The sequence below is a fragment of the Anas acuta genome, chromosome 2, assembly GCF_963932015.1.
Source record: "Anas acuta chromosome 2, bAnaAcu1.1, whole genome shotgun sequence".
Taxonomy (NCBI): Eukaryota; Metazoa; Chordata; class Aves; order Anseriformes; family Anatidae; genus Anas; species Anas acuta.
Genome location: NC_088980.1, coordinates 22,620,021 through 22,644,895, shown reverse-complemented (window position 1 = coordinate 22,644,895; position 24,875 = coordinate 22,620,021). Strand labels below are relative to the sequence as shown.

The 24,875-nt window shown below is 39.6% G+C and overlaps 1 protein-coding gene across 1 annotated transcript in view; it reads right to left on the bottom strand.

The window, feature by feature from the left end:
* Window positions 1-23,521, bottom strand: part of RUNDC3B (RUN domain containing 3B) — a 50,699-nt gene extending 27,178 nt beyond the window's left edge. Inside the window, exons 1-5 of the mRNA XM_068673881.1 lie at window positions 23,034-23,521; window positions 17,425-17,540; window positions 8,990-9,123; window positions 5,649-5,734; window positions 1,827-1,916 (exon numbers count right to left, since the gene is read on the bottom strand). Of these exons, the coding sequence (XP_068529982.1) occupies window positions 1,827-1,916; window positions 5,649-5,734; window positions 8,990-9,123; window positions 17,425-17,540; window positions 23,034-23,137 (530 nt within the window). The 5' untranslated portion in view covers window positions 23,138-23,521. The remainder of the gene's footprint in view (window positions 1-1,826; window positions 1,917-5,648; window positions 5,735-8,989; window positions 9,124-17,424; window positions 17,541-23,033) is intronic.
* Between the last annotated feature and the right edge of the window lie 1,354 nt (window positions 23,522-24,875).

Below are 24,875 nucleotides of genomic sequence, written 5' to 3'. Positions count from 1 at the left end.
AATGTGCTCGCACTAGATATCAGAGGATAAAAGAAGGATGAGCATGCTCACACAACCAGGCTTTCATACAAATATGCTGTACTGCTGAGGCTCAAGGGAGACAAGCATCGTCGATTCATTATTATTTATGGCAGGCTTTACATACTGCAGATCTAGTCTTGCTACACTTCTTATTCACGTATAGTTATACTCCTTCCAAGTATAATGCTAACATAAAAACATTTTAATTTTACATATTGTAAACTTAAACTAATGAAATCTGCTAAGATTTGATTTTGCTGTACGCAAGGCCAGCTCTCTTATCATTCTGCAGCACACTTCTGTTCCCCCACAACATATGTCTGATGATGCAGTTAATCCAATCTAACGACTAAATGCTGGCAAGAGAAACTATCCTGTTTTTTTCACATACACACACCCTGTTTTGGCTTTGTGTTGTTGTGGTTATTTTTGGCCTTTTAAACCCCAACCAGACATCCCCTTCTCCTCCTTACCGCGGTATTGGCACTTATCTGGTTCTATGATGAGGTAGTTCAGCCAGCAAGGCCTGATTTTTTTTTTTTTTATTTTTTATTGTTTTTCCAATTTAGCATCCACTTTCAGTTTCATAGACAGCTGAACTACAGCTGAACTAAAGCCTCACTGCCACCAAAAAGAAAAGACATTTCTCAATCCCTTTTTTATTTCTCTACTTCATGCTTTATGGTCCCTTCATCTCTGCCACTAAAAGGATGCATTGCGAAGCGAACCAGCTAACAACAAAAAGCTATCCTGTCTTACTGGGCATGCTTGTACTCTGTATCAAATTAAGCTGGTTCACAGAGGGGTCCAACAAACCCCCATACTGGTATAAGGATACACAGGCAGGAATACATCTCTACAGGCCCTTCAGCTGCAGAGTCAATCACTCAGTGCACCCAGGGACACTATACATTACTTTCTGCTAGTTTATCTCTTAAACTGATTTGTGACAAGGATCAGTGCTGCTGTAGGGTAAAAACATCGTACTGACAAGTAACCAAAACTATCCTTTCTCCTATGCTATATTATGAAACAAACCTTCTCCTAGTGGCTCTTGTTGTGTTTGTGTGGACCCAACCACACATGTTAACAAGCCTTTACACCAGTCAGGTTAGAACTTCTCATAGGCACTCTGGTCTTTATACCTTACATTTCAGGCTCATATTATTATTATGATTTTTTTCTTCCCTTCCCCTTTTTTTTTTTTTAATCATTATCATCTAGTGTGTGCTTTCACCTTCTTCCCCTTCCCCCCCCCCCAAAAAAAAAAAAAAAAGAGTTAATTGCATAACAAAGCACACAAAAATTTAGCTAGATTGCAAAGGTAAATCAGGTAATATGATGACATTTGCAGTTTGACTGCAGTTAATTACAATACAAATTAAACAGGGGTTTGCAAGTTAAGTTTTTAAAATATGCTACACCCTTTCTACATGCAATTACAATGCTATCAATACCAGTGCACAATCATGTAAGGAAAATGGTGAGATTAAGTACATCTTAAAAATAAAAGATTCAGTTGTCTGTAAGCTTCACTTAGTAGATTTGATCTATCTTCTGTAATTACACTTCTGATTGCTTTCAGGATTTTGATAACTGAAAGAAAGACCATGTAATCATTCAACTATATAAGCTATGTCACAATTTAGTTCTTAACCAGAAGAGCCATTCATGAGCTCTCTCTCTCCCTCCTCCTCAGTTTGGTCTCTCAAACTATCAAGGGAATCTAACAATGTTTTCTATAATGCATTGATTTATAAGTACTTTCCATGAGCGCGATATCACAAAGCACATGAATACAATACCTGAAATCAATTGCATTGAGTCCCAACAACATGCCAGCAAGCATATTTGCTTCCTCACCAAGAACAATTGCTCCATCCTCATAAAATCTCCTTCAAGAAAAAAGAAATTACTTCTATTAGCACCACTTTGTCTCAAATAATGATGGCTTTCATAGTTAACAGAAAACTGAGAAATCCAGTTTAAATAAAAACAACCCATGTGAACCCTAGGGGCACTCATATTTCATTTCAAATAAAGCAAACAAATAGACTGCATAACATAGAACACCGTAATCTTAGAGTACCTAACAATACAGACAGAAGAAAAAAAGAATTTGTAATATTAGGCCTAAGAAATAGTAGATGGACAAAAGGCAAAGCAAATGAAGACAATCTTTATTGCTGAAAGAAGTTGCACTGTGTACATTCAAAGAAACTATTTCATGGTAAGAACAACAATAAAAAGTTCTGATTATTTTAATTTTCTCCTCGCAGCTACCAAAGAAGCTACTTCAGACATAAATGTTCCACATGTAAATAGGACCCACCACTGCCACACATGTCTTCGTGATAACAACTTGTAAATGGGTAAAAAAGGCATTTGACCCATTTAGCAGAGTAACACACAAATTTGACTTCCTTTTTAAAAGATTCTTGGTAGCAGCAGAGGAAGAAAGGTCAGCGAATATCTGTACATTACACCTGAAAAGAGGGGAACTGCGTGTTGTTCAGTGCTTAAATGCAAGGATGAGAGGTCACTTACCTGAAACTGAGTTGCACTGTCCACCTATACATTCTGGCAATCCGTGATTGCAAACAGGTGCCAGGTTATTGATGACAACCTATCTTTCTGACAAATAGTGGCAGCAACACTGCCCTACCAAAAGCTCCATCTGCTTAAGAACCGCATGAAAGCAACCAAATGGCTCAGTAATAGCTCAAGTTGGTCATATGGCAAACATCCAGAAAAGACATTTGGGGGCATAGCTCCAAAATGTTGGGACTTCATTATAAATGCATACAACCAGAATTCCCTTTTTTGTGGTTTCATAACAGGCATCCATTTGCAGCACGGAAACAAGATGTCCAAGAACACGGATGTTTACAGTGGAAGCAAGAAATCTGAGAGACTTCCTCTGAGAAGATAACTCCAGTTTCAGGACTGTCATCTGTATGACGTACAGACTCAGTTCCCTAACCCTTGACTTCAGGAAACATAACAAGAGGCTAAACTGGCAACTAGTTGTGACAGAATACTGTGCTAGATGGACTTCACAAGCCATTTCTTAATTCACGAATTAGAAACAATGTTCCCAGGACAAGCAACTACAAACCTTTTCACTGCCACTTATAAAATCACTCCAGGTACTACTCTGTACTGTCCTCACTGTATTTTGTGAAATGGTGCCTGGGAAGCAGTCACACAAAAAAAGACAAGGCATGCTTAAAACAACAAGATGCAGATGTTAGCTTTACAGTTTCTTAAATCAGCAACAGTAATCCAGCCAAAACTTAAAGCCCCCTTAGAAAACTCACAGATCTTTGCTCACTGCTATAGTTGGCATCTCACAACAGAAAACTGTCTGCTTTAATGTAACACTTTCTGTTGACCAATTAGTTAGAAAAATAATTGTGTATCCATGCTTAGTCCAACCCCGTACCAAGTGTAAAATGAAGATCCTACATTAATAATGAGCTGCTTCATTAAAGGACTAGGCCTAAAATCACACAGCCAAACAAAACAGCAGGATTCAAATAGAGCTAGAGGGTGATAGAATCATCTTATTCTACATACACAAAATATGTATAATATATATATAGTTATTAAATATACACACAGCACAATAAATAACTTAAAATGCTAAATAAATTGTGCAAAGCATCACCAGAAAAATCAGCCACTTATTAGGTATCTGAAACAACACATGGGAACGTGAGTGTGTCCATTATTGCTAGTGGATCTGAAATTCATACCACCAAGACCTGGAAGTGTAATTACTAATTCTATTAGACATATGTTCAATAATACTTCAAAACAAAATCTGCACTTATTACATTTGGATTGCAAGAAAGATTGTTTCCTAATTCTATACCATTGAAAAAACATTCAAGTATATGCAATATCAATATGTTTATATAAATTAATTTGAAACCCCTAATATAATAAGATCACTTTTATCCACTAGCAAATAAACTGCACTAGCAAACAGGCACAAAGAATGTACTACTTAACTATATAGTTTGTGACCCTCCTCTTCCTCCTCATCTCCCCCTCAAAAACCCAAGTGACTCTTCAGTTTGAGGCCACACGAGTAACTTTCTTTACCAGAAATCTTTGCGTTATCAGCTTCTTGTCTACTGCAAATGCAAGCAAATCTGGATAAAATAAAGATGACAGGACTGGAAACTTTCATAAAATGGGATGTTTACCTAGCTGTGTTTCAAAGTCATCTTAATATTGGCAAAACATATTGAGATCTGTGGGAAAATAGTACTATAAACAGAAATAACATTCTAAGTGAACAGAAGTCCTTACAGAAAAAAAATCTTATTAAGTAATCCTTTCAGTTCGTCTAAAACTGAGTTCAACATAAGGTACTACAACACAGGCAAGACTTACTCATATTTAGATGACTTCATCACAAATCTATTAGACACCCTTGTTACAGAATAAAGCATCATATAATAAATCAATACACTCTCTAGTACCAGTCCAAACCTGTGAGAACATTTTCAATTGCAAAACATATGTTTGTCCATAACAGCTTCTACCATCAAATAGTACAGAAAAAATTTGCTATATATTTTTCATTTTACATCAAGAATCCAACCTAAGCTTGATCTCTAGTTCTGTTCTGTATTTTTCAAAAGTTTCCTGGAATTCTCCCTTCTTCTCCAAGAAAAGTTCTTCTGAGTCTAACAAATATTTTTACTCTGTCTCTACAGCTTTCTGTCAACATTATTTAATTTTGAAAGGAACATAATTGTCCCTCTGTGCTCGGCTCTGATGAGGCCACACCTTGAATACCATGTTCAGGTTTGGGCCCCTCACTACAAGAAGGACACTGAGGTGCTCGGGTGTGTCCAGAGAAGGGCAACGAAGCTGGTGAAGAGTCTGGAGAACAAGTCTTATAAGGAACAGCTGAGGGTGCCAGGGTTATTTAGCCTGGAAAAAAAGGAGGCTCAGGGGAGACCTTATCATGCTCTACAATTACCTCAAGGGAGGCTATAACAAGGTGCTGATTTGTCTCTTCTCCCAGGCACCAAGTGGTAAGACTTGGCCCTAAGTTGTGCCAGGAGAGGTTTAGGTTGGATGTTAGGAAAAATTTCTTCACTGAGAGGGTTGGAGCAGACTGCGCAGGGAAGCAGTTCTGGTTGCCCCAGCCCTGGAAATATTCAAGGCCAGGTTGGACTGGGCTTTAGGCAGACTGATTTAATGGGAGGGGTCGCTGCCCATGGCACGGGGGGTTGGAATTGGATGACCTTTAAGGTCCCTTACAACACAAACTATTCTACAGTTTTGTGATTCAATCCCTATTGAACTACAGTTTCAGAATTAGTTTCTTCTTTAGAGATTTCTTCTCTTTTGACCTTTGAAGAATTCCAGACAAATTTCCACATTTTTTAAATCACAAAGGAATTTGCAATTTTTGCAGTTTTACCCATGCAGTTTTACCCTAAAATCTTATCAATTGATGCTAAGTCCAGATATCTTTTACTAATTAAATCTATTCAGCTAGTTACATCCTTTCCTACACAAATCAAGTAGAGTATTCACTTCCAAACCCAAGTCCCTCACTTCAGCAACAACTGCTAAAATACTGCAAAATTAGTCTTAGAGACCTGGTTGTTTTGAAGTCTCTCAGAGCTGTGGATATATATTCAGACAAATGTTTTTCCATAAGTGCTACTCTGATCCAGGCTCGACCCTGCAAGAAAAAAAACAAAACAGGTATCAAACATTTAGGTATTATAAAATGAAATAGTTAATTTTGCATCTGAAAATGAATGAAATTGATTTACTTGGATGACATTATTGTGATTTTCAAAATTACCACTAACCAGAAATTGTTGTTCTTCATTAGAGTAATAATGAAAACAAACAAACAAAAAAGCATTCTTACAAACAAACATTGTGAAATAACGTTCACCAAAATTTGGAGGGAAAAAAAAAGATTTTGCTTAAATTACATACTTTTCAAATGTTCAATTTTTTTTTTTTTTAATTTTTTTTTTCAAAATTTCAAGTGCATAGGTGGTATCAGACCACCAGGGCAGAAAGCTTTTTGTTTTGAAGACCATGGTATTAGAAGCATCCTATCAGTTCCACTGTAAAGCAGCAGTAACCCAACTAAAGGTGATTTAAGTAAGAACTAATTCACTGCATTCATTCAAATATTTGTGGGATCAATTAAAAAAGTGAGACTTCATAACTCAGTGACATATTTTTATATCATCTAATTTGCATAAATTATATTTTTCCCAATATAGATATCATTATAGAATGTGCACATAATATAAAAGAATGGACTAAACAAACCCAAGAGGCCTAAAAAACTTGTAATCCAAAAGCAAAACTTAATTCACATAAGTTTCAATTCAAGGAACAGTAACTATAAAAATAAATTTGAATGCTGCATTATGTTTATACCTAGCAGCTCTAGTGGACAGGATTACAGTTTACAATGCATTTCTAATGTCTGCCTCAGTCCTGTTTGTTAATTTGCACCAGGAATGCTTCCTGTAGCCCCTATAAACCTACAAATAGCTAAAGTAACCTTTCTATTTAATACATTTGGTGCTTATTGACATCTAGCTGAATATCACTATAAGCATTCCACCAAAACTACCCATATTAGATTATAATCCTACTTGCAGTTTATATAGACGTAGATCAAATTAAATTTCTAATGAGATAGGCAGACGCTAAATAGCAAATATATAGTACTTTATAAATACCAGCAACACAGCAAAAGCTTTAGTCAATTACACTAAAATTAAAAGGATGTTTCCCTGGATAACTGCCTTTATGTTGCAGCTATTTAGAACACACACAGCCGAGCCCTGAGGATGCTGCTTAGCCAACCACTAACCTACACACCTGCAGTGAAAGCAGCACTAGCTGGCATGAGCAAACACTAACAGCTTCCAGACTGAAGCAGAAACACCTCTGGACAGGTAAAAACGATGCATGCCACCAGTACCTGTGTCAACATGCCTTCAGCCTTTTCAGATATGGACATCCAAAATTCTTCCCACGCACACCTTTAAAAATTTAACGCTGCTTTCCACACTTCTTGCATAAATTAGCTTTTTTGTTGTTTATTATTTGGCATGGAGTTTTCCACAGAGTAAAATAAAAGTTTAATTTATGTATAAGAATATTTCAGAAAGCAGCTTTGCATCTTATTATCTACTGAATTTAAATATCCCTATTTATGGGATTAAATTTTGGAATTCAGAAAAACTTTTAAAATGAATCTCAAATATAGGCTATGTAATCATCAGATTCTAGGATGTGAGTCACTGCAGAAAATGTCTGGAGATAAGTTTTCCAAATTAGCTGATTTTCTGGATCTCAACATAAACTGCCTGATTTAATCAATTTAATCAACTCCAGTGAACTGAGTGCTAGGAATAGGACATAATATTCAAGGTAGGAAAGCCAGTCAATAGCTTTTTGTCATAGAGGCTCTAGCATTTCAAAAATTCTTCAGACAAATTGGCAATATAAATACATAGATATTATTTTAATGGATAAAATTTAAAACTGAGTCTATACAAAAGAAAAGAGTAGCAACAGACATAGCAAATAAGCTGTTCCATGATAGTATGGATCATCAGGGTAGCTGAAGATGTACTAGATTCATGGGGCTGTTTGATATAAGCATCATCATCTTTCATTGATGGAAGTTGTGGTTCTGTTACTAACTATAACTTGAACTGTGTTAACCACAATCACACCCCTGAAAAAAAAAATATATATATACACCACAAAGTTTTTGTGAACAATCTAGAGTACAATCAAAATCTGGAACTAAAATATTTTTAAAAGAGCCAGGAAACACGGTTTGGATACATGTTAAAACAACTACTTCCAGTAAAGCTAGGAAAAAAAACAACACATTAACTTGTACATCCTTTTTATACTATTTGTACTTTGGCCTTGTTTGGTAAAGACAGAAATGCAAGCTACTGAAAAGCATCTCAATCTACTAAAAAATACTCGTCATCTCTGTCCAACAACAAACAACATTTATTCAAGATGTTGGTCTATGCTATCTCAGCTACTAAAATTTACTGAGAGGACAAAATTTACTGAGAGTGGTTGCACACTGGAACAGGCTCCCCAGGGAAGTGGTCACTGCACCGAGCCTGACTGAATTTAAGAAGAGATTGGACTGTGCACTTAGTCACATGGTCTGAACTTTTGGGTAGACCTGTGCGGTGTCAAGAGTTGGACTTGATGATCCTTAAGGGTCCCTTCCAACTCAGGATATTCTATGATTCTATGACATTTGGTTCATATGCATATGAACATATTACATATTAATGAACATATGAACATATTAATTCCTTAACAATTTTATGGTACCTACAATCAGAAATTGTGATGCCATTTATATACAGATCCTTTAAAATGATGGATCTTTATTACCAAATAAATTTGTACCCATTTAAGGCTTCCTACACAGTCACATGAAAAAACTTCCAGAGCTGATCCCACCTTTTTTATTAGTGCATAAAGTGCATACAAAGTAATGATATCTAGGTTAGAAAAACAAACAAAAAAAATAATCTCTACAATTTTAAACTATACTTTGTAGGTATGCCCACATGAACTTAATTTCTCGCATCATAATGCATTTTCCAAAAAATGGCATAAGCTAAAATATATGAAGGCGATAATTTTATGATACAACATACTTAATGAATTGAGAATTTGAGATTTATTCTACTGAATTACACAAATTTAAAAGGAAACACATTCAGATCAAAGATTTTTTTCTTTCTTTTAAATAAATATTTACTAGGTAGATATCAAAAACAATTATTTCAAACGATGAAAAATGCAATGGGTCAAGTCTAGTCATCTGTGTTCTTTTTCCTGGGTACAGAAGCATCAGCTACCTTTACATAGAAGAAAGATTAATGTAAGTCAATTTGGCTTTTTTCTCCCCTACCTTAGCTCTAGAAGAACCGACATTCTCCATGTTCTCAATACTGCAGATGCAATTGTGAGAGACTTTTCGGCAAGCTACTCGAATGTAGTCCCAAAAACTACGAGGACTTTCATAGCCGAACCAGGTGATTTGACCTTAAACCAAAATACAAGATACGTAAACATTTATGAACCTCCCTCCCTGCTTATTGGAGATGAGTATAAATAAAATACCTCCCTGTGTTTCCTACACAATGCCTGCAGTGACTGTATTTTATACCAGCAAGTCCACAAATTCCTGAAAACCGCCTGCACAGGTGGAAAAAGCAACTTGTATTATGCAGCTTACCCTAATTTGAAAACGATGTCAAAGAGAAGTTTGGGACTTTTGTGTACCTGCCTGTATTTCGTTGTTTGTTTGTTTGTTTCTTGTTAGTATGCTATGGTAACACTCAAGAGTACTACATAGGACTCTTTAGTCACAACAGAGCACACAGTCGTAACTCAAAAATATGATTTGTGAATCATACTCTTTACTTCTTTGCAAGAAGTAAATAGCATTTTGTTCTTTATATACATACATACATGCACACAAAATGACCAGTCTTTGCTGTTGTGGTGCTACCTTTATTTTAGGAGCAAAGTTGGAATTTTTCACAATGTGCTTTCAGTGAAGGAGAAATAAATGAATGACCAAAAAGTTTTGCATTCACAATTTACTTTTAGATTACATACAGAATACTCCTTGGGAAGTTAAACAAAATGAATTCAGCAAATCAACATCTCTTCCAGATCTTTAATTAAAACCATTTATTATTATATTTTTTCAGCTTGGGATGTTTTACCACTAGAAAACTACCACACACAAAATAAATTTCATTGCAGAGGCAACAGAGAAACCTCATTTTCCAAACTTAATAGCACACAGTTGCAAAGAAATATGTTAAAAAAAAAAAGTAAGATGAATAATGCCCTCTGGTGACTGCCATTATTGCATACATACAAAACCTTTTCTTTGTATAAAATAAAATCTTATTTTTAAACTAATTTTATTTCATGTCCTGAATTGTACTTCTGAAGCTTTACTAGTTTATCAGAAAGACTGGTAGTTCTTTTGCTTGTTAGAAAGCTCAGATTTCAAGACAGAATACATTAGACCAATACTGCAAATCATACATGCTGAAAATAAAATGCCAAAAGAGATGCTGAGGATATCTCCATCTAATGTGACTTGTCTTTGCTTCAAGTATAGCTGGAGTAGTGTCAAAGATCTGCCCCCCTGTGATACTAAGAAATTCAAGTGTTTTGCTTTTGCTTCCCCCCCGAGGGTGCAGGCAACTTGACTGTATGGCCCATCTGCTTACTTTGCCAAATGGATTTATTTGATAAATACAAAGCTTGATAAAGAACTTAAAAAAAAAAAAAAAAAAAAAAGACAGAAGATGAAATTAATATATAGACACTCAACATGCCAGAAGGAAAAAAACAATCTCAACGTGCTGTAGCTGCAGTAGCTTCAGATCTTAGCTCTGAGGATTAAAACAAAAGCATTCCTGTAAGGTAACTGATCTTATGAACTTCCTCTTTTTGAAATGTCAAGTGTAGTGGACAGCAACAATTCAACAGTGTTTTAACAACATCAAAAGCTACTGGTATTTTTAATATTATTTATCATACCAGAAACGTTTCTGCCCTGGGGCTTATACTGCAAAATTAAATGCAACTGAGGCGTGAAGATGACTTCACATCACTAATTCCAGTCCCAGCTACTAAAGGCAGCATATCATACAATGCTTTTTCACAGACAGAGTATATTCTGCGAAAAACAGACAATTTTCCTCCATAGTTTTCTGAAGTCAACCCCCAAAATACCTTTTTAATAGAGATACGTACCAGCACACAGCACTTACTTGGCTTACACTGATCAACAAAGCAAGCTGGGCATAATTATGCTACATTCTGGCATAACAGCAGGCTACAATCTCACAGCCAGCTCTGCACAAGCTGATGGGTTCCAGACTTCGGCAGGAACTGTCCTCAGGCCTTTTCTGAACCAAGGACTTGTGTATTTCACCATTTTCTCCCTGTAAGTGCGGTGTTGCCCACACTCTGGTAATTAACACCGTCTTGAGCAAACTATCCTTAACCATTCCATACACCAAAAAACATTGTGGAAAAGACTGTCAGAGAACAGTGAGCATATACTTTAAGAACTGCTAAACAAGATACTAACCTGTATATTTCCTACAATTTCAAACACTTTCAGAGGATGAGATTCTATTTAATCTTTAATTCATGAACTTAACGTACACAGCCGTGAGAACTCTCAAGAATGACAAATGAAAATGTTAAAACCAGATCTAGGTTTTAAAGGATCCTAAAAAAATTGAAAGCTGGTTTCAGCATATAACACATACTCCACCAAAGTTCTTCTTAAGGAAGAAGTAAGTTTCCTGGGGGGCCAAAGTACAAAGAGTATGTGGCCTTCACCATGAAGTTTACGGATCATCAAAAGATTCAGAGGCTCACAGCTCTTCCAACAGGAAAGGCAGCACTGGTGTTGTCAGCCAGTCAAAACTGTTAGGTCAGCATGGAAGCTGTATATTCAACATCAAACATTGTTCTAATTAATTTGATTCTAGGTTACAGAAATACAAAGCAAACAGAAACACAATTACGATTTTTTTTTGTTTCACATCTTTTTTAAATACTCTTGCACACCTATTCATACCAACCTATTTCTTGCTCCAGTCTGGAAACCAAATACAAATATCCACAACAAACACTAGCTGGTGCAGATCTTTCCTCACTCCCAAGAAATTCTTCTCAAATAAGCCATTAAAGCAGTTTGATTCCTACTCATTCAGGGTCCAACTTCAGATTTAGAAAAAGTTCCCCCGTTGCAAAGCAGTAACAATCAGGATGTCCTAAGGTACAGGTAGGCTCTCTCCCAACTTCCCCACACCTTGATTTAGTTTGCAGAAAATTTACCTGTTCTGCAAACGGTAAGTTTTAACACAACTTGTTAATAAAGTTACATACTATTCCTCTGAGGAATTTCCACGGTACATACTCTTTATTTTAGGCCTCCAGAATGAATCACTGAAAATTAACAGTAGTTTATAAAACAGCTCTCCAAGACAATTACAATTCATTTAAGATTATTTTCTCCATACAGGAGAAAGAACGAGCTAAACCACAGAGTGCACAAGAGCCCTGCTATTTCTTTCTAGCCAAAAATAGTAATAGGGTCACTACGTGTGCATAAATATTAAATCTAGTAACAAAAGCTATTCTGCTTAGAATGCATTAACATAATGTTATCACACCAAATAAAGGGCCATCACAGCTATATGCTTAGATTTCATCTATTTCACAACAGTAGGGCCTTCGGTACCTCTATAATGTACCATTTTCACCTCCACTACATCACCATGACGTTAGCTCCCCTGTGCCCTCGGCCTGCAAGCCCAAGCTCTCTTCTGCAGACATAATTCATCCTCTATTCCTTTACAACTCCTGCTTATGCTTTTAAAACTTCACTAGAATTCAGCGAATTCTGATAAGTACAAATTATATTAACACTCACTGCTTAAAGAAAATGAGGCTATTAAATAGCAGTTAGCAACGAGTGATTTTTTTTCTGAAACTGAAAAATAAGTAAAATAAAAACTATATGGGAAGGGATAAGAAGTGTCAGAAAAGTCTGTCACTGCTTTAGAAATAAATTATGTAATAGTTCAGCTTACTATGAAGAAGTTAGCATTAAAACTGGATAACATTTTATTTACCAGCACCATCACTCCTATATGGCCATTTACCATCACTGTTACCAGACTACTGATAATGCATTTTCTCAAACATTTTGTATAACGGGGAAGGGAAGATAACTATTACATTTATCTTTCCACTCAAGCAGCACTGACCACCCTAGGGGCTTACTACTCAAAATAAGTTTTCCAAAAGAAAACAAAACAAACTCCAGTCACTACAAATTAGGGATAACGTAGATCAAATACAGACAGAGATAAGCAGCTTCTGTGGACAACTCTAGCAGAAACTTTTTAACATTTTTATAATACCTTTTACATGCTCATTCAGGATAAAAGGCACGTGAAGCTATGAAAGCATCAAAATAGCAAAGTACAGCACATTTTTGTGTCATTATGGTGGTGAGTGCAAAATAAGCATACAGATGACAAGGATGCTCACAGTAACTACGACATGTAAAAATTACAAGAGTCGCAAGCAAGAAGCACTACGTATGCTGTCAGTGCCAGGACCTAGTTTATATTAAAACTATTTCTAGCCATGCATACTGGCTAGCAGTTTGGATATAAACACATTTGTTGTAAAGGATATTAAAATGAAAACACAGTAAGTCAACAAATACATACATAGGAAAGTTTTCAGAAATATGTTAGAGATGATGACCAAAAAAATCTACAATAGTTTTTGTAGTTCCTCCTTGCCACCTCAGTTAAAACTAATTTCAAATGATAGAAAAAGGCAGAAAAGCATACAATATTGTAATACAGTAAAGATGACATATATACCACTTTGAATTGGCCTTGAGTTTTAAATTAGCTAGGATATATCTGTGATCAAATCCCAAGTACTGTTGCTGAATGATTTCCTATGCCCCTATCGTATCTGCACTAACTATATTCACTCAGCTGACTTGATAAAAAGGACACTTACAGAAAGATACTTGGCAAATTTGTGGCCAGCAGTGAATACAGAAAGCCAGTAAGACAAATAAAAGACAGTACTGAAAAAAAAAGAAAGAAAGAAAGAATTACAAACTATCGGGGGGAGGGGGGGGTTGGAAGGGCTCTCCCCATTCAGAACTATAGCTCTTACTTGGTTTAGACACCTTAAAATGTTGTGTATCCACTCAGAAAACCTCTAGTCTGCTGCATTATGAAACCATGCACATTCTTATTCCAGACAAGGAACGTAAGAGTCTTGTCTTCTGCCTGTCGCTCCTTCTCTCTACCTTTTCAAGATTTTCAATTGTTCTCTGCAGTAGTATCATATCTTGCCAGCAGGCTTGAAGGACACACACCTTATATCCTTCTCATTATGATATTGGACCTACTCTGCATTCACGATAAATCCAGCACTCCTAGGGAGAAAGCACCGCACACCCAGCACCACGCAGTACAGGGATAATTCTCTTTCCACTTTCTGGAGCAGAGGGCAGCCAATGGCTTCCAATCCCTGCAAAGACAATTAACGCTCACCCACACGATCTTCCTTGGGGTAACTCAAAAACAGGCCGTGAGCCAGACCGCTTTTCTAACAAGTGGTCTATTCCTGACTGCTTCTTTCACCACTGGTGTACAGAGGTGGCCAACATGTTGACCACAGCCTGCTGTGTTATCTTTTATGGTACTGTTTCAGTGTCACATGCACCAGGTCCGCTGCAGCACATGAACAGATAGCTGCATTCAAGCAGCAGTCACCCATCTCCATTGTGTGAGCTGATAGAGTTATGCTAACCTCATTTTATTACTAAGCAAACGCCCACATCTAAGCCACTTTTAAGAAAAAGAGCACTTCGGTTACAGCGTGCTCATGGGGAAAGTCACTGTTTTTCTGCCTGTTTGGTTGGGATGAAAGCAAATACCAGGGAAAGGGTGGGGGCATGAAGTCAGTGGGAAAGAGGTCAACAAGATTTTTTTTTTTTTACAGTTACAGGTAAGACTAAGATTAGTTTAACAGAAACATAGACATTTAGCTAAGCACAAAATGATAGTGAAATAATAGAATCACAGAATCGTTTGGGTTGGAAGGGACCTTAAAGATCACCCAGTTCCAACCCCCTGCCATGGGCAGGGACACCTCCCAGCAGACCAGGTTGCCCAAAGCCCCATCCAGCCTGGCCTTGAACACCCCCAGGGATGGGGCATCCACAGCTTCTCTGGGCAGCCTGTGCCAGGGCCTCACCACCCTCTGAGTGAACAATTTCTTCAGAATGTCTAATCCAAATCTACACTCTTTTAGTTTAAAGCTATTATGCCTTGTCCTACCATTATTTGCCCAAGCAAAAAGTTGCTCTTCATCTTTTTTATAAGTCCCTTTTAAGTACTGAAAGGCAATAATAGGGTCAATCCAGAGCCTTCTCTTCTCCAGCCTCCAGCTCTCTCAGCCTGTCTTCATAGGAGATGTGCTCCAGCCCTCTGGTAAACTTCACAGCCCTCCCCTGAAGCCATTTTAACAGTTCCACATCTTCCTTGTGTTGGGAACCCCAGACCTGGACCAAGCACTCCAAGTGGGGCCTCAGAAAGGCTGAGGGGTACAATCACCTCCCTCCCCTGCTGGCCACTCTTTTGATGAAGCCCAGGACACAGTTGACCTTCTGGGCTGCAAGTACACACCGCTGGCTCATGTCTAGCTTTTCATTCACCAGAGCCCCCAACTCCTCTGCATGGCTGCTCTCAATGAGCTCTTCTCCCAGTCCGTGCTCATGTCTGGGATTGCCCCAGCCCAGGTGCAGCACCTTGCCCGTAAGACTTGTTGAACCTCTCATTTAGGTTCACATGGGGTCACTTTTCTAGAGAAAATAAACATTGTGTATTAAACTGAACAAGGAAGAAGAAAAGAAAAATCAAACCTCCCAGGAATGTTGTTTCCTGAACCTTTTGCTATTATTCTGAGCTGGCAACAGCAGCACAGTTACCTACAAAAACTCAACTTGAAAATGGTGCTCATATTGCTGACAGAAATCTAAGATTAAGAATTGTTATTTGCCGTGGCTTTACGAAAGGTAATCTCTATACACTCATACTCTCAAATCTAGCCCATCTGTTTAACAGTACTGCCATGAGATGATCCTGTGATACGATGGAGCCACTTATGGTACCACAGACAAACTTACCACCTATGTTCAGCCTGCCTTACAACATTTTACACAACCCGCTGCAATCACCAGTCTGCTTTTAGCGCGCTCCCACTGACACTAAGTATGCATTCAAAACATGTTAGTCACTTCCATCAATAAAATGCAATTTCTTTCAAGCCCTGTGTCGTATAATATTAAATACTCTTAAATTCTGAAATGTCACGGTACGTTATCTCAATTTCCCTTTCAAGTTTTTAAAGAATAAAATAATTACTCGCAGTGATATAGCTTATTATATTCTCCATTTGCAGGATGACACACAAGTTGCTGCGTTTTTCCATATTTTTGTTTAACTCTGTAAAGTTCCTTGGTAATTACAAGGGGAGAACTTTAGCTTTTTTGATTTTCTCGATTTGTTATTTGATTTTTTTTCCTTGCAAATTCGGTTTGCTGTAACTGATTTACCAACCCATCACAGTTTCTCTGTTCCACCCATCCCAAATAATAAGCTGTGAAGCAAAAGAACACTGGGAAAAAAAATAAAAAAATAAAAACAAAATTAAAATTCGTAATGATTTTTGCTCAAACATCACAGTGGAGAGGGGGGGGGGAACAGTCTAATCTTTCTGCAGTGTCAAGTTGCTAAATACCCATAATCGCTCCAATAATCTTTGTCACCATGTGACAAACACTGTGTTCCTACCCCACTGTGTGATTTTTTTCCCCTCCTCTGACAGAACAACAGCAGGTAGTAATTGTGCTACTCAAATGTCAGCCTACACACAATATTGTTCACAAAACTTAGTTTTGAATATTAAAAAGCAAAAGTATGAAAAGGAGTGGATTGTCATATTACACAGCTATATTTAGATGATGTCCTTTATAATCCTCAAGTAATTTCAGAAACCGTACACAGAACTGAGAAATGAGGAGAAGCTTCCAAAGTCTTTTTCTAGTGACTGTTACTGCTAAGGCACACTCTGTCCTTTCAGCAAAGCAGCTTCCTCTAGAACAATCAGAAAATGCAAACAGACGTTTTCTTAAAGTAGAACATCTGACTCTGACACAAGAGGAGAATCAACAACTGACCTTTCTCAAAAGCAATTTAATCCAGATCCATTACATTCCAGTAGCAAAAAAAAAAAAAAGCCAGCTTCACTGTAGGGGGAAGGCGAAATGAAATGACCTAAACACAGTACCTGGAAAAGCAAGCAACAAAAGCAAGGAAGGGAGAAAGACAAGGGAGCAGCACCACAGAGAGGGCCTCTATACCTTCAGTTAAAGCAAAAAATGCCACAGTCGTCTTTCAGTCCCGGAACACTGACTTATCATAAAGCACAAAAGCAGACAGCTCAGCACCATGGCAACATCCACTTGCTTAATTACCAGCCGAGAAGGCTTCCAACATGAACATCACAAACACGCCTGACAAAAACTGCTTCCTTGACTTTTCCACAGTAATGTACACCATCAGGAAGGCAACAGCAAAGGGGCAGACACAAAAGAAAGCCAACGCTTTCATTCAGCATCAAGGAGTTTCTATGAAGTAGTTTCACATACACAAACTCTCCCAGAAAAAGCATCACCAGTAACAAAGTTTAATAACATACCTTTCAGTCGATGACTTAGAATCTGTTCCAGAATGGCTGCGAAATTATTAAATTCAGGGGAAGTATCATCTATAGTCTCAAAGCAGGAACGGTCAATCAGAGTCTTGACTGAAAACCTACAGTAAAAGCAAAGGACAATCATATAGACAGATATTGGTCCTCCATACTGGGACAGTAGTTTGTATAAAACAAATGAACAAAGAACCAGAAAGCCCCCCTTTGATTGTCAGTTCAGTCAGAGCAATGCAGACACAACCAAGCCAAGAAATTGCCTGGAAATACAATTACCACCACTGGTTTTCAGCATAAAGCATTAAAAACAGAAAGAAAAACACACCATACTTTCTAGGTAAAAGTGAGCTAATTATATTTTCTAATTATTTTCCTCTCCTCTAAAATACTTGAATAAAGCTGGAGAAAAAGAAGCACTCATAGGCTTCCAATATCAATTTCTTGGTAATGCTAAACATCATGATTTTTGCTTGACATTTTCCTCAGTACTCCTTTCATTCCTAAAATCCATGCCCAAGAATCAGAAGTATAAGCGCTGTTCTGAGAGCACTGTAATTTTACTCTAATGCAAGAATAATCCAAACATATTATAAAACAATGAATTTTCATGCACTGTTATCTCTGCGCATTAGCTTGGACAGGCTGATTTCCCTGAGAATGGGGTAATCCCTATTCAGCATCACATTACTTTGTTAAGCCAGCAAAGCTATCAATTTAAATGATCCAATACTTGAATTTGGAAAGGCTCTATCAAGCCACTCTCGAAAGCAGACAAGACATAACCAGTCATTTAGTCTGTGGTTTTTGTGTTTAGTTGCACCTGCACGTACACATCTTCATTGTTATTCGGAAGAGGATAATTTAAACCCCAAGAAACACAGCAACAACGTGCATTTCTCTTGTCTTCCACATTTTATCATAATCAGGTTTTACTTTCTGCTCCTTTGTTCTTCAGCTTTCAGGCAAGTTTGGTATGTCCTCAACTCCAAAAGTAATGCTTTGTGGAGGTACTTGTCATGTGGTTTTTGTTTTTGTTTTTGTTTTTTTCAGCAAGCTGTATCCGGATGAATGGATCCCTGCTAGAACCTGAGGCCATGGTTTCAGCACACTTGAACTTAGACAGAGGCACCTCAGGAAGCTCTTACCCCATGCCCTGTGCTGAGCACACAGCTCCCAGCTGTGTCACTTCCCCACCACCAGCTGATCCCGGTTTTTTGTACCTGGGAGCAGAGTGCCTCTTAAATACAGCCACATCCAGAAAAAACAAAAACAAAAAACACAGCTCACAGCATCTCACCACCAACCACGGCACAGCTGCAGAAGCAGCATCCTGTGCAGGCCAGGAGAGAGCCTTCCTCAGCCAGCCGTACGGTTTCCAAACACTCTCTGCTGTCAAAGCATCCCTGGTGGAGCCAGCGCGGCCTCCTGACGCTTCTTTACTAAATGAAACCATCCTCAATTACGCTCAAACTGAATTGACATATATACCTCAGGAGTTTCAATCCAATGTTATCCCTAAGTAAACTTCTGAGTAAAGACTCCCCACGCGACCCTTCCCGCAGGTTTCTCCTGTGTTTTCAGTGCCTTGGGCCGGGCAGGGTTAGGAAGGGGAGGCCTGTGGGAGGAAGCTGCTTTTGCAGTGCCGAGTTATGACTCACTTTTGAACTCCTCCACGTTTTCAACCAATTTTAAGTAAGTGAGAGACAAGCGTGCCCACCAGTAAGTTTATATCTAGTCAGTACTGCTGCTATTGATTACTCTAATGGCAGTAATGACGGCTTCCTCCAAGCTGCTCCACAGCTAGGGTCTGATTAGAAAAGCGAGTCTAACAGCTCATCAGCATTAATGGCCATCTTTTCAAGTGCTCCTATTACCGCCGCCATGCCCTCCGTAGGAGTATTATCTTCCATCTCTCTGCTCTATGCTTTCACCACCAATTTCAACAGCCCTGTATAGCTACGGCAAGTTGGGCTGAAGTTGGCTACTCGAGGAACTGACAGGGAGCCCGAGTGGGGACACCCAATTTCCACAGAGCAGGAAGGTAACAGTGCTACCACCCAAAATCTGGTCAACTGGAAATGTCTTTGGAGTAAGCAATTTACGCACTCATGAAAGATGCCTCGTTATTTCCAGTGTTCAACACTGGAAACACATCAGCTATTAGGAAACCGTATCCAAGCAGGCACGGAGTCAGAGGCTCATGGCAAACAGCTTTCCTGCTTCCCTTTGTGGATCCCGACCTCATATTCTGCAGCAACAGGCTACATACATCACAGAGACTAACGGAGAAATTGCACCAAAACAACATGAAAAAAATAAAGTGACATAACAAACTTGCAATGCGATAAGATGAACTTTTTGGTGGACTGTGGCATCAGAGGAGCGATTTATTCCCCAAACCCATTGCTCCACTGCAACAACAGGGTCTGGGCTTTTTGTTTTTGTTTAGCTGTGATTTATTCATCCCACACACAGTAATTGCCATTGGAGGGACTCCAATACCAGTGTTCCTAGACAACGTGTGATCCCCGACGTTTTCCATTCCTTAGATATTTGTCTCTGCCATAAATACAGTCCTGCTTGAGCCAAACCACAGATGCAGAAACAACAGGGTTCTCTAACCTTAACAAGAGCTCCTGATCTCTTAGGTGGGAGAGAAGCATCCTTGAGGAAGAAAGATTTCTATAAATCCTTTTTGGGTAGGTTCCTCTGCCGCTTTTCAAGATGCACCAGAAGGTCTCCCAAATCCCTTGGATAACTCCAAATCAAAGCCAAACTTTTTCTGGATATATCCCAGGTCAGAAGTGTTTTTTCCAAACTTGTACTGCACTTTTGAAGACTTACAAGGCAGCAACAAGTTTCTAATCAGAAAAGGATGTAGGCGGAAAATTTGCCTGCTATCTGAATTTGTCACTTGTCACTGTCAGATTCTGATCCTCTCAGTTTGCAGGTGAATTAGATCTAGATTTGAAAAAGAGATCTTTTCAAATGTATTTAGTTTGTAATTTTGGAATCAATGTAAAACATGTCACTGTAAAGAACAAACTATTAAAGTAGATTAATCCCCAGGATGATAAATGAACACCCCATGCAACACGGCTTGTACGTGAAACCAGACAGTTCAGTTCAGTGTCACTGAGATGCAACAGCTTCGATGCATATCACTGCAATCATTATTTTAAAATAATCATGTTTCCTGCTAGTTGTTCCATTCTGTCTCAGCATTCTGCATTCAAGCTAGGACCCTCACTTCCAAGGCCTCTCTCTGCTTTTTTTGGTGGTTCTGTATTCATGTGGACCTTTGACCTATGAATCTTTGAGAGGAATAGATTAAAACAAAAGATCAACCTCAAAATCCCTACTTATTGGGAAGTTCCCCAACTTAATGGGAAATGGAAGGCATCAAAGTTTGGAGAAGAAAGGCAGGGAGAGTTTAGAACACAAAATGCTTATTTAAACAAACAAACAAACAAACAACAACAACAAACACTAAAATTATTGCAATTTAAATCACCACTGTTCGGTTACACAACCACAACCACCTATTTTCTCATACAATTAGTTTAGGGAAGCTATCATTGCTTCCTGCGGCTACACTGGCACCCAACATTTTAGTAGAAACCATCTCTTCCTTCCAAAACTGTAAGTTTCAGAACCTACCTACATCTGCATGAAGAGTTCGATATCATCACTGTAAGAAAGTACTAAAAACCTAAAGCCTGGTCTATCAAAAAAAAACCTGCTAAACCGAAACTTTGACAAAATAGTTCATTAAATTATTAGAGACTATTAGCTGATGGTACTTTGGAAAAATATCTTCCTTGTAATCTCTCACTTTCACAGGGTAGCAAGCAATATCATCCAAATTTGAATAAATTAATTGGAGCTATTTTTACCAGGAATTTCTCATAGTCCTTTCCGGTCAAAAACTTGTGACAATTATTTTTGCAGTTTTGCTACTACTTTGGCTACTCCTAACAAATAACACTTTTCCATAATGGCAACAAGGCAAGAAATATTAGAAACACTTTCACCCAAACTGGCAGAAGAATAAAAATGTAAAAATGTATGCAATCCATAAAAAAAAAAAAAACAAAAAAACAAAAAAAAAAAAAAAAAACTTTTTTTCTCATCACTCTTTCCAAATTTAAGTTGCCTTGACAAGCTAGGAGTCTTAGGTTTTGTGAAGATATAGCAGGATTAGATTGTTTTACAGAAAATAATTCAATATGCCAATTTTGAGTGCTTTCTGCTGCAATTCATTGTTTCAGATGTATTTGAGTGAAAGCCCTCAGATTTCCAAGACTCTCAGAAACTATGTTACAACACCACAACACCTACATGAAATAAGCTCAAAAAATGTAACAGCACAGAACACAGAAGAATTTTTCTCAATTGATGTGGCAGAATAAAGCAGCAAGCTCTGCAGAACACAAGATGCTCTTTTAAAAAGAATTGATTACATGCTGCAGAATTGTGTTATTTCTTGATAAAACTGCTCTTTTCCCAAGCCCGGGGGTTGGTAATATCAGTATATCTGCAGCAACAGCAGAGTTGCTGATGAGAAAAGTGAAAACTTTTACTTCTTCTATTTAATCTGCTTCAACAAGTTTGAATAGAAATATATATATGTGTATATATATATTATATATATTTATATACATATATATATATATATATATATATATATAATAGATGTTACTCTGAAAGCCAGGTACTAGGATTTGGAGGAGTACTGGACAGATTCCTTTGGGTAGATGGATGACACAGGTATGCTTCATAAAATCCATTAAATGGTGTACAATAAAAGCCAAAAAAAAAAAAAAGACAGGGGGTGTCCCAAGCCTTTTTTAAAAGTATTGCTGCAGCATTAAGCAGTGAGGACACAACATTATGTCCTAGATTTTGTGATGCACTTAAAATTCGCAAGAATTAAAATTACATCATATCACGTAAGACTATTGAAGACCTTCTCCGGGCAATACTGGGATTTTTTGGCACCTGGAGAATGCAGCAGCTGAAAGAAACGCACCGCTGCCACCAGCACACCCGTGAGTCTAAAAGTTTGCAGCGATGCCAGCGGCCGGCTTGCAAACGCCGCCTGCAACCCAGCACGGAGAGCACGGAAAACCCTTACACAGGGAAGCTCGGGAAGCATCCCTGAGCTTGTGCAACCCCAGCACCGAGAGGCTAAGCGATTATTTGTTAACGGAGCCGGTCTGGCTCCGTACTGCGGATCCCCTGCTCCGGATTTGGGGGCTGCAAACAGCCCCTGGGCGCCGCCGCCTCCTCCTCCTCCGGCGGCGGCGGGGGCGCACACCTGGCCGCTCCCCCGAGCATCCCAGGGCTCCCCCTCCAGCCCCGCACGCCCTCAGCGCGGCTCCAAACCCTTTTATTTTTAAATAATAATAATTAAAAAAAAAAAAAAAAAAAAAAAAAAGAGGCCCGGCGGCTGGAACCCAACCCAGCCCCTCCTCGCCGAGGCGCTGAGTCAGGGCGGAGGCTGCGGGGCCGCCCCGCTCGGCCGGGGCTCGCCGGGCACCTGCGTGGTGCTGGAGGCAGGGGCAGGGGCCGGGGTCTCGGCGGGGGTCTCTCACCTGCAGACCGTGATCAAGTTCCTCCTCTCCACCGCGGCGTTGCGGGACGGGACGCTCTTCCTGCGGGCGGCGGCGCTCAGCCCCCCTAAGCCGAGGGACGCCATTTCGGGCGGCCGCCGCCGAGCCTTTGTTCCCGGCCTGGCGGCACGGGGGATGCCGGCACCGCCGCCACCGCCGGAGGTGGAGGAGGAGGAGGAGGTGGTGATGGTGGTGGTGGTGGAGGAGGTGGAGACCCCCGCGCCGCCGTCTCCGCGCCGCAGCAGCGCCCCGAGGCAGGCGGCGGGCCGGGCGGCGAGGAGGAGGAGGCGGCGGCGGGGTCCCCGCAGCGGGGTTGGGGTCGGGGTTGGGGTCGGGGCCGGGGTCGGCTCGGCCCCCCCCGCGGCCGGCAGCCGGGCAGCCACGGCGGGCGGGAGGCGCAGCAGCCGCAGAGCGCCGCCGCCGCCAGCCAATGGCGGGGCCGCCGGGCCGGGGCTCCGCGCCTGAGGGCGAGGCGGGGCCGCCCGCTCCCCGTCTCCTCCTCTCCCCTGAGGGGAGCTGCTCCTCCGCCGCGGCCCTGAGCCTTTGTGTCAGCCCGCACGGCACCTGGCTGAGGCTCAGGGCTGGTTTGGGGGGGTTCCCTCGCTTGTTGGCTCTTCCCAGCGAGGCGCTGTGTGGGGTGGGGTGGGCTCCGGGCTGTCAGGTAGCGCTCTGTGGTTGTTAAAGGGCACAGGGAGTGAGGTGGGAATGTGCTCCGAAAGCAAAGTGTGGGTGCTTGTCTCTGCCCGAAGCTAAGGTGTTGGTCCTGGCCGGCCTTAGGGGGGCTCTGGGCATAGGGCTGCGGCTTTGTGTTGGGCTGCGTGAGGGAGGGAGAGCGAAATGGGGCTTGGGTCACAGCCCCTCTGAAGGGAAAGCTGTCAGCGAGAATGGTGCTTCGTGGGGTGTGGAGGAGGGGACGTGGCTGGATGGTTAGTTAGGGAAATGTCAGGTTGTCTATGGTAATGTCCTTCCTTCCCGGGGGAAAGCAGCCTTTCGATTCAGGAAAAAAAAAATAAAATCTTTATGCACAATAAAGTTGAATGGTAATATAAGTTGCAGCACTTCTTATTCTACTCAGTTATGCACACCACACTTCTAAATGTGTCTGTTTAGGTCTAAGCTATCCATTCCTGTTCATTTTATATATATATACACATATAAATATATAATCTAAGTACTGTGATGTTAGTCCATGCTGGACAGTGGTTTCTTCAGAGAATATCACTTGTAGATATAAAGCTATTTCTTAGCTATGTTATGAAATAAAACCGTTCAGTTATTGGCTGCTGGTTAAGTTACTCAAAGAAGAGTTGAGGTAAGAACTTTAAGAAGGTTTTTTTTTTTTTTTCATGTAGATGACCATGTTATGTTTAGTAATACAAAAACGTTTTTTTCTTTTCCATCAGATCTTCAGAAACGAGTTGTTATCTTTTATCAAGATTTCCGTTTGAATCAAGAAACGATCATCGTGGGTTACTTGATATGCTAAATTAGTTTGAACTAATTTTTATTTTCATTCAACTTTATTAAAAAGGTAAATTGTTCTGCTTTCCCCAAGGTAAAGCTGCTTCTTTGTGTAGATTGTTCTTGTCACAAATATTATAATTAAAACACACTATGAGTTTTTTTGTAATTGTGCTTCATGCCTCTCTTCCTCCCATCTTCAGAAACAGCATAAAAGAAGTGGGGTCGCAGGGTAACCTGAAGGAGGATACACTTAGCTACTCTGAGAGCAAGAGTAGCAAATATTTTGGGTGAAATGGGTCTACTAGAACAAGACTGAAACAAATTATTGTTCTTTATGTGCCCTTTCAGACAATCAAAGGA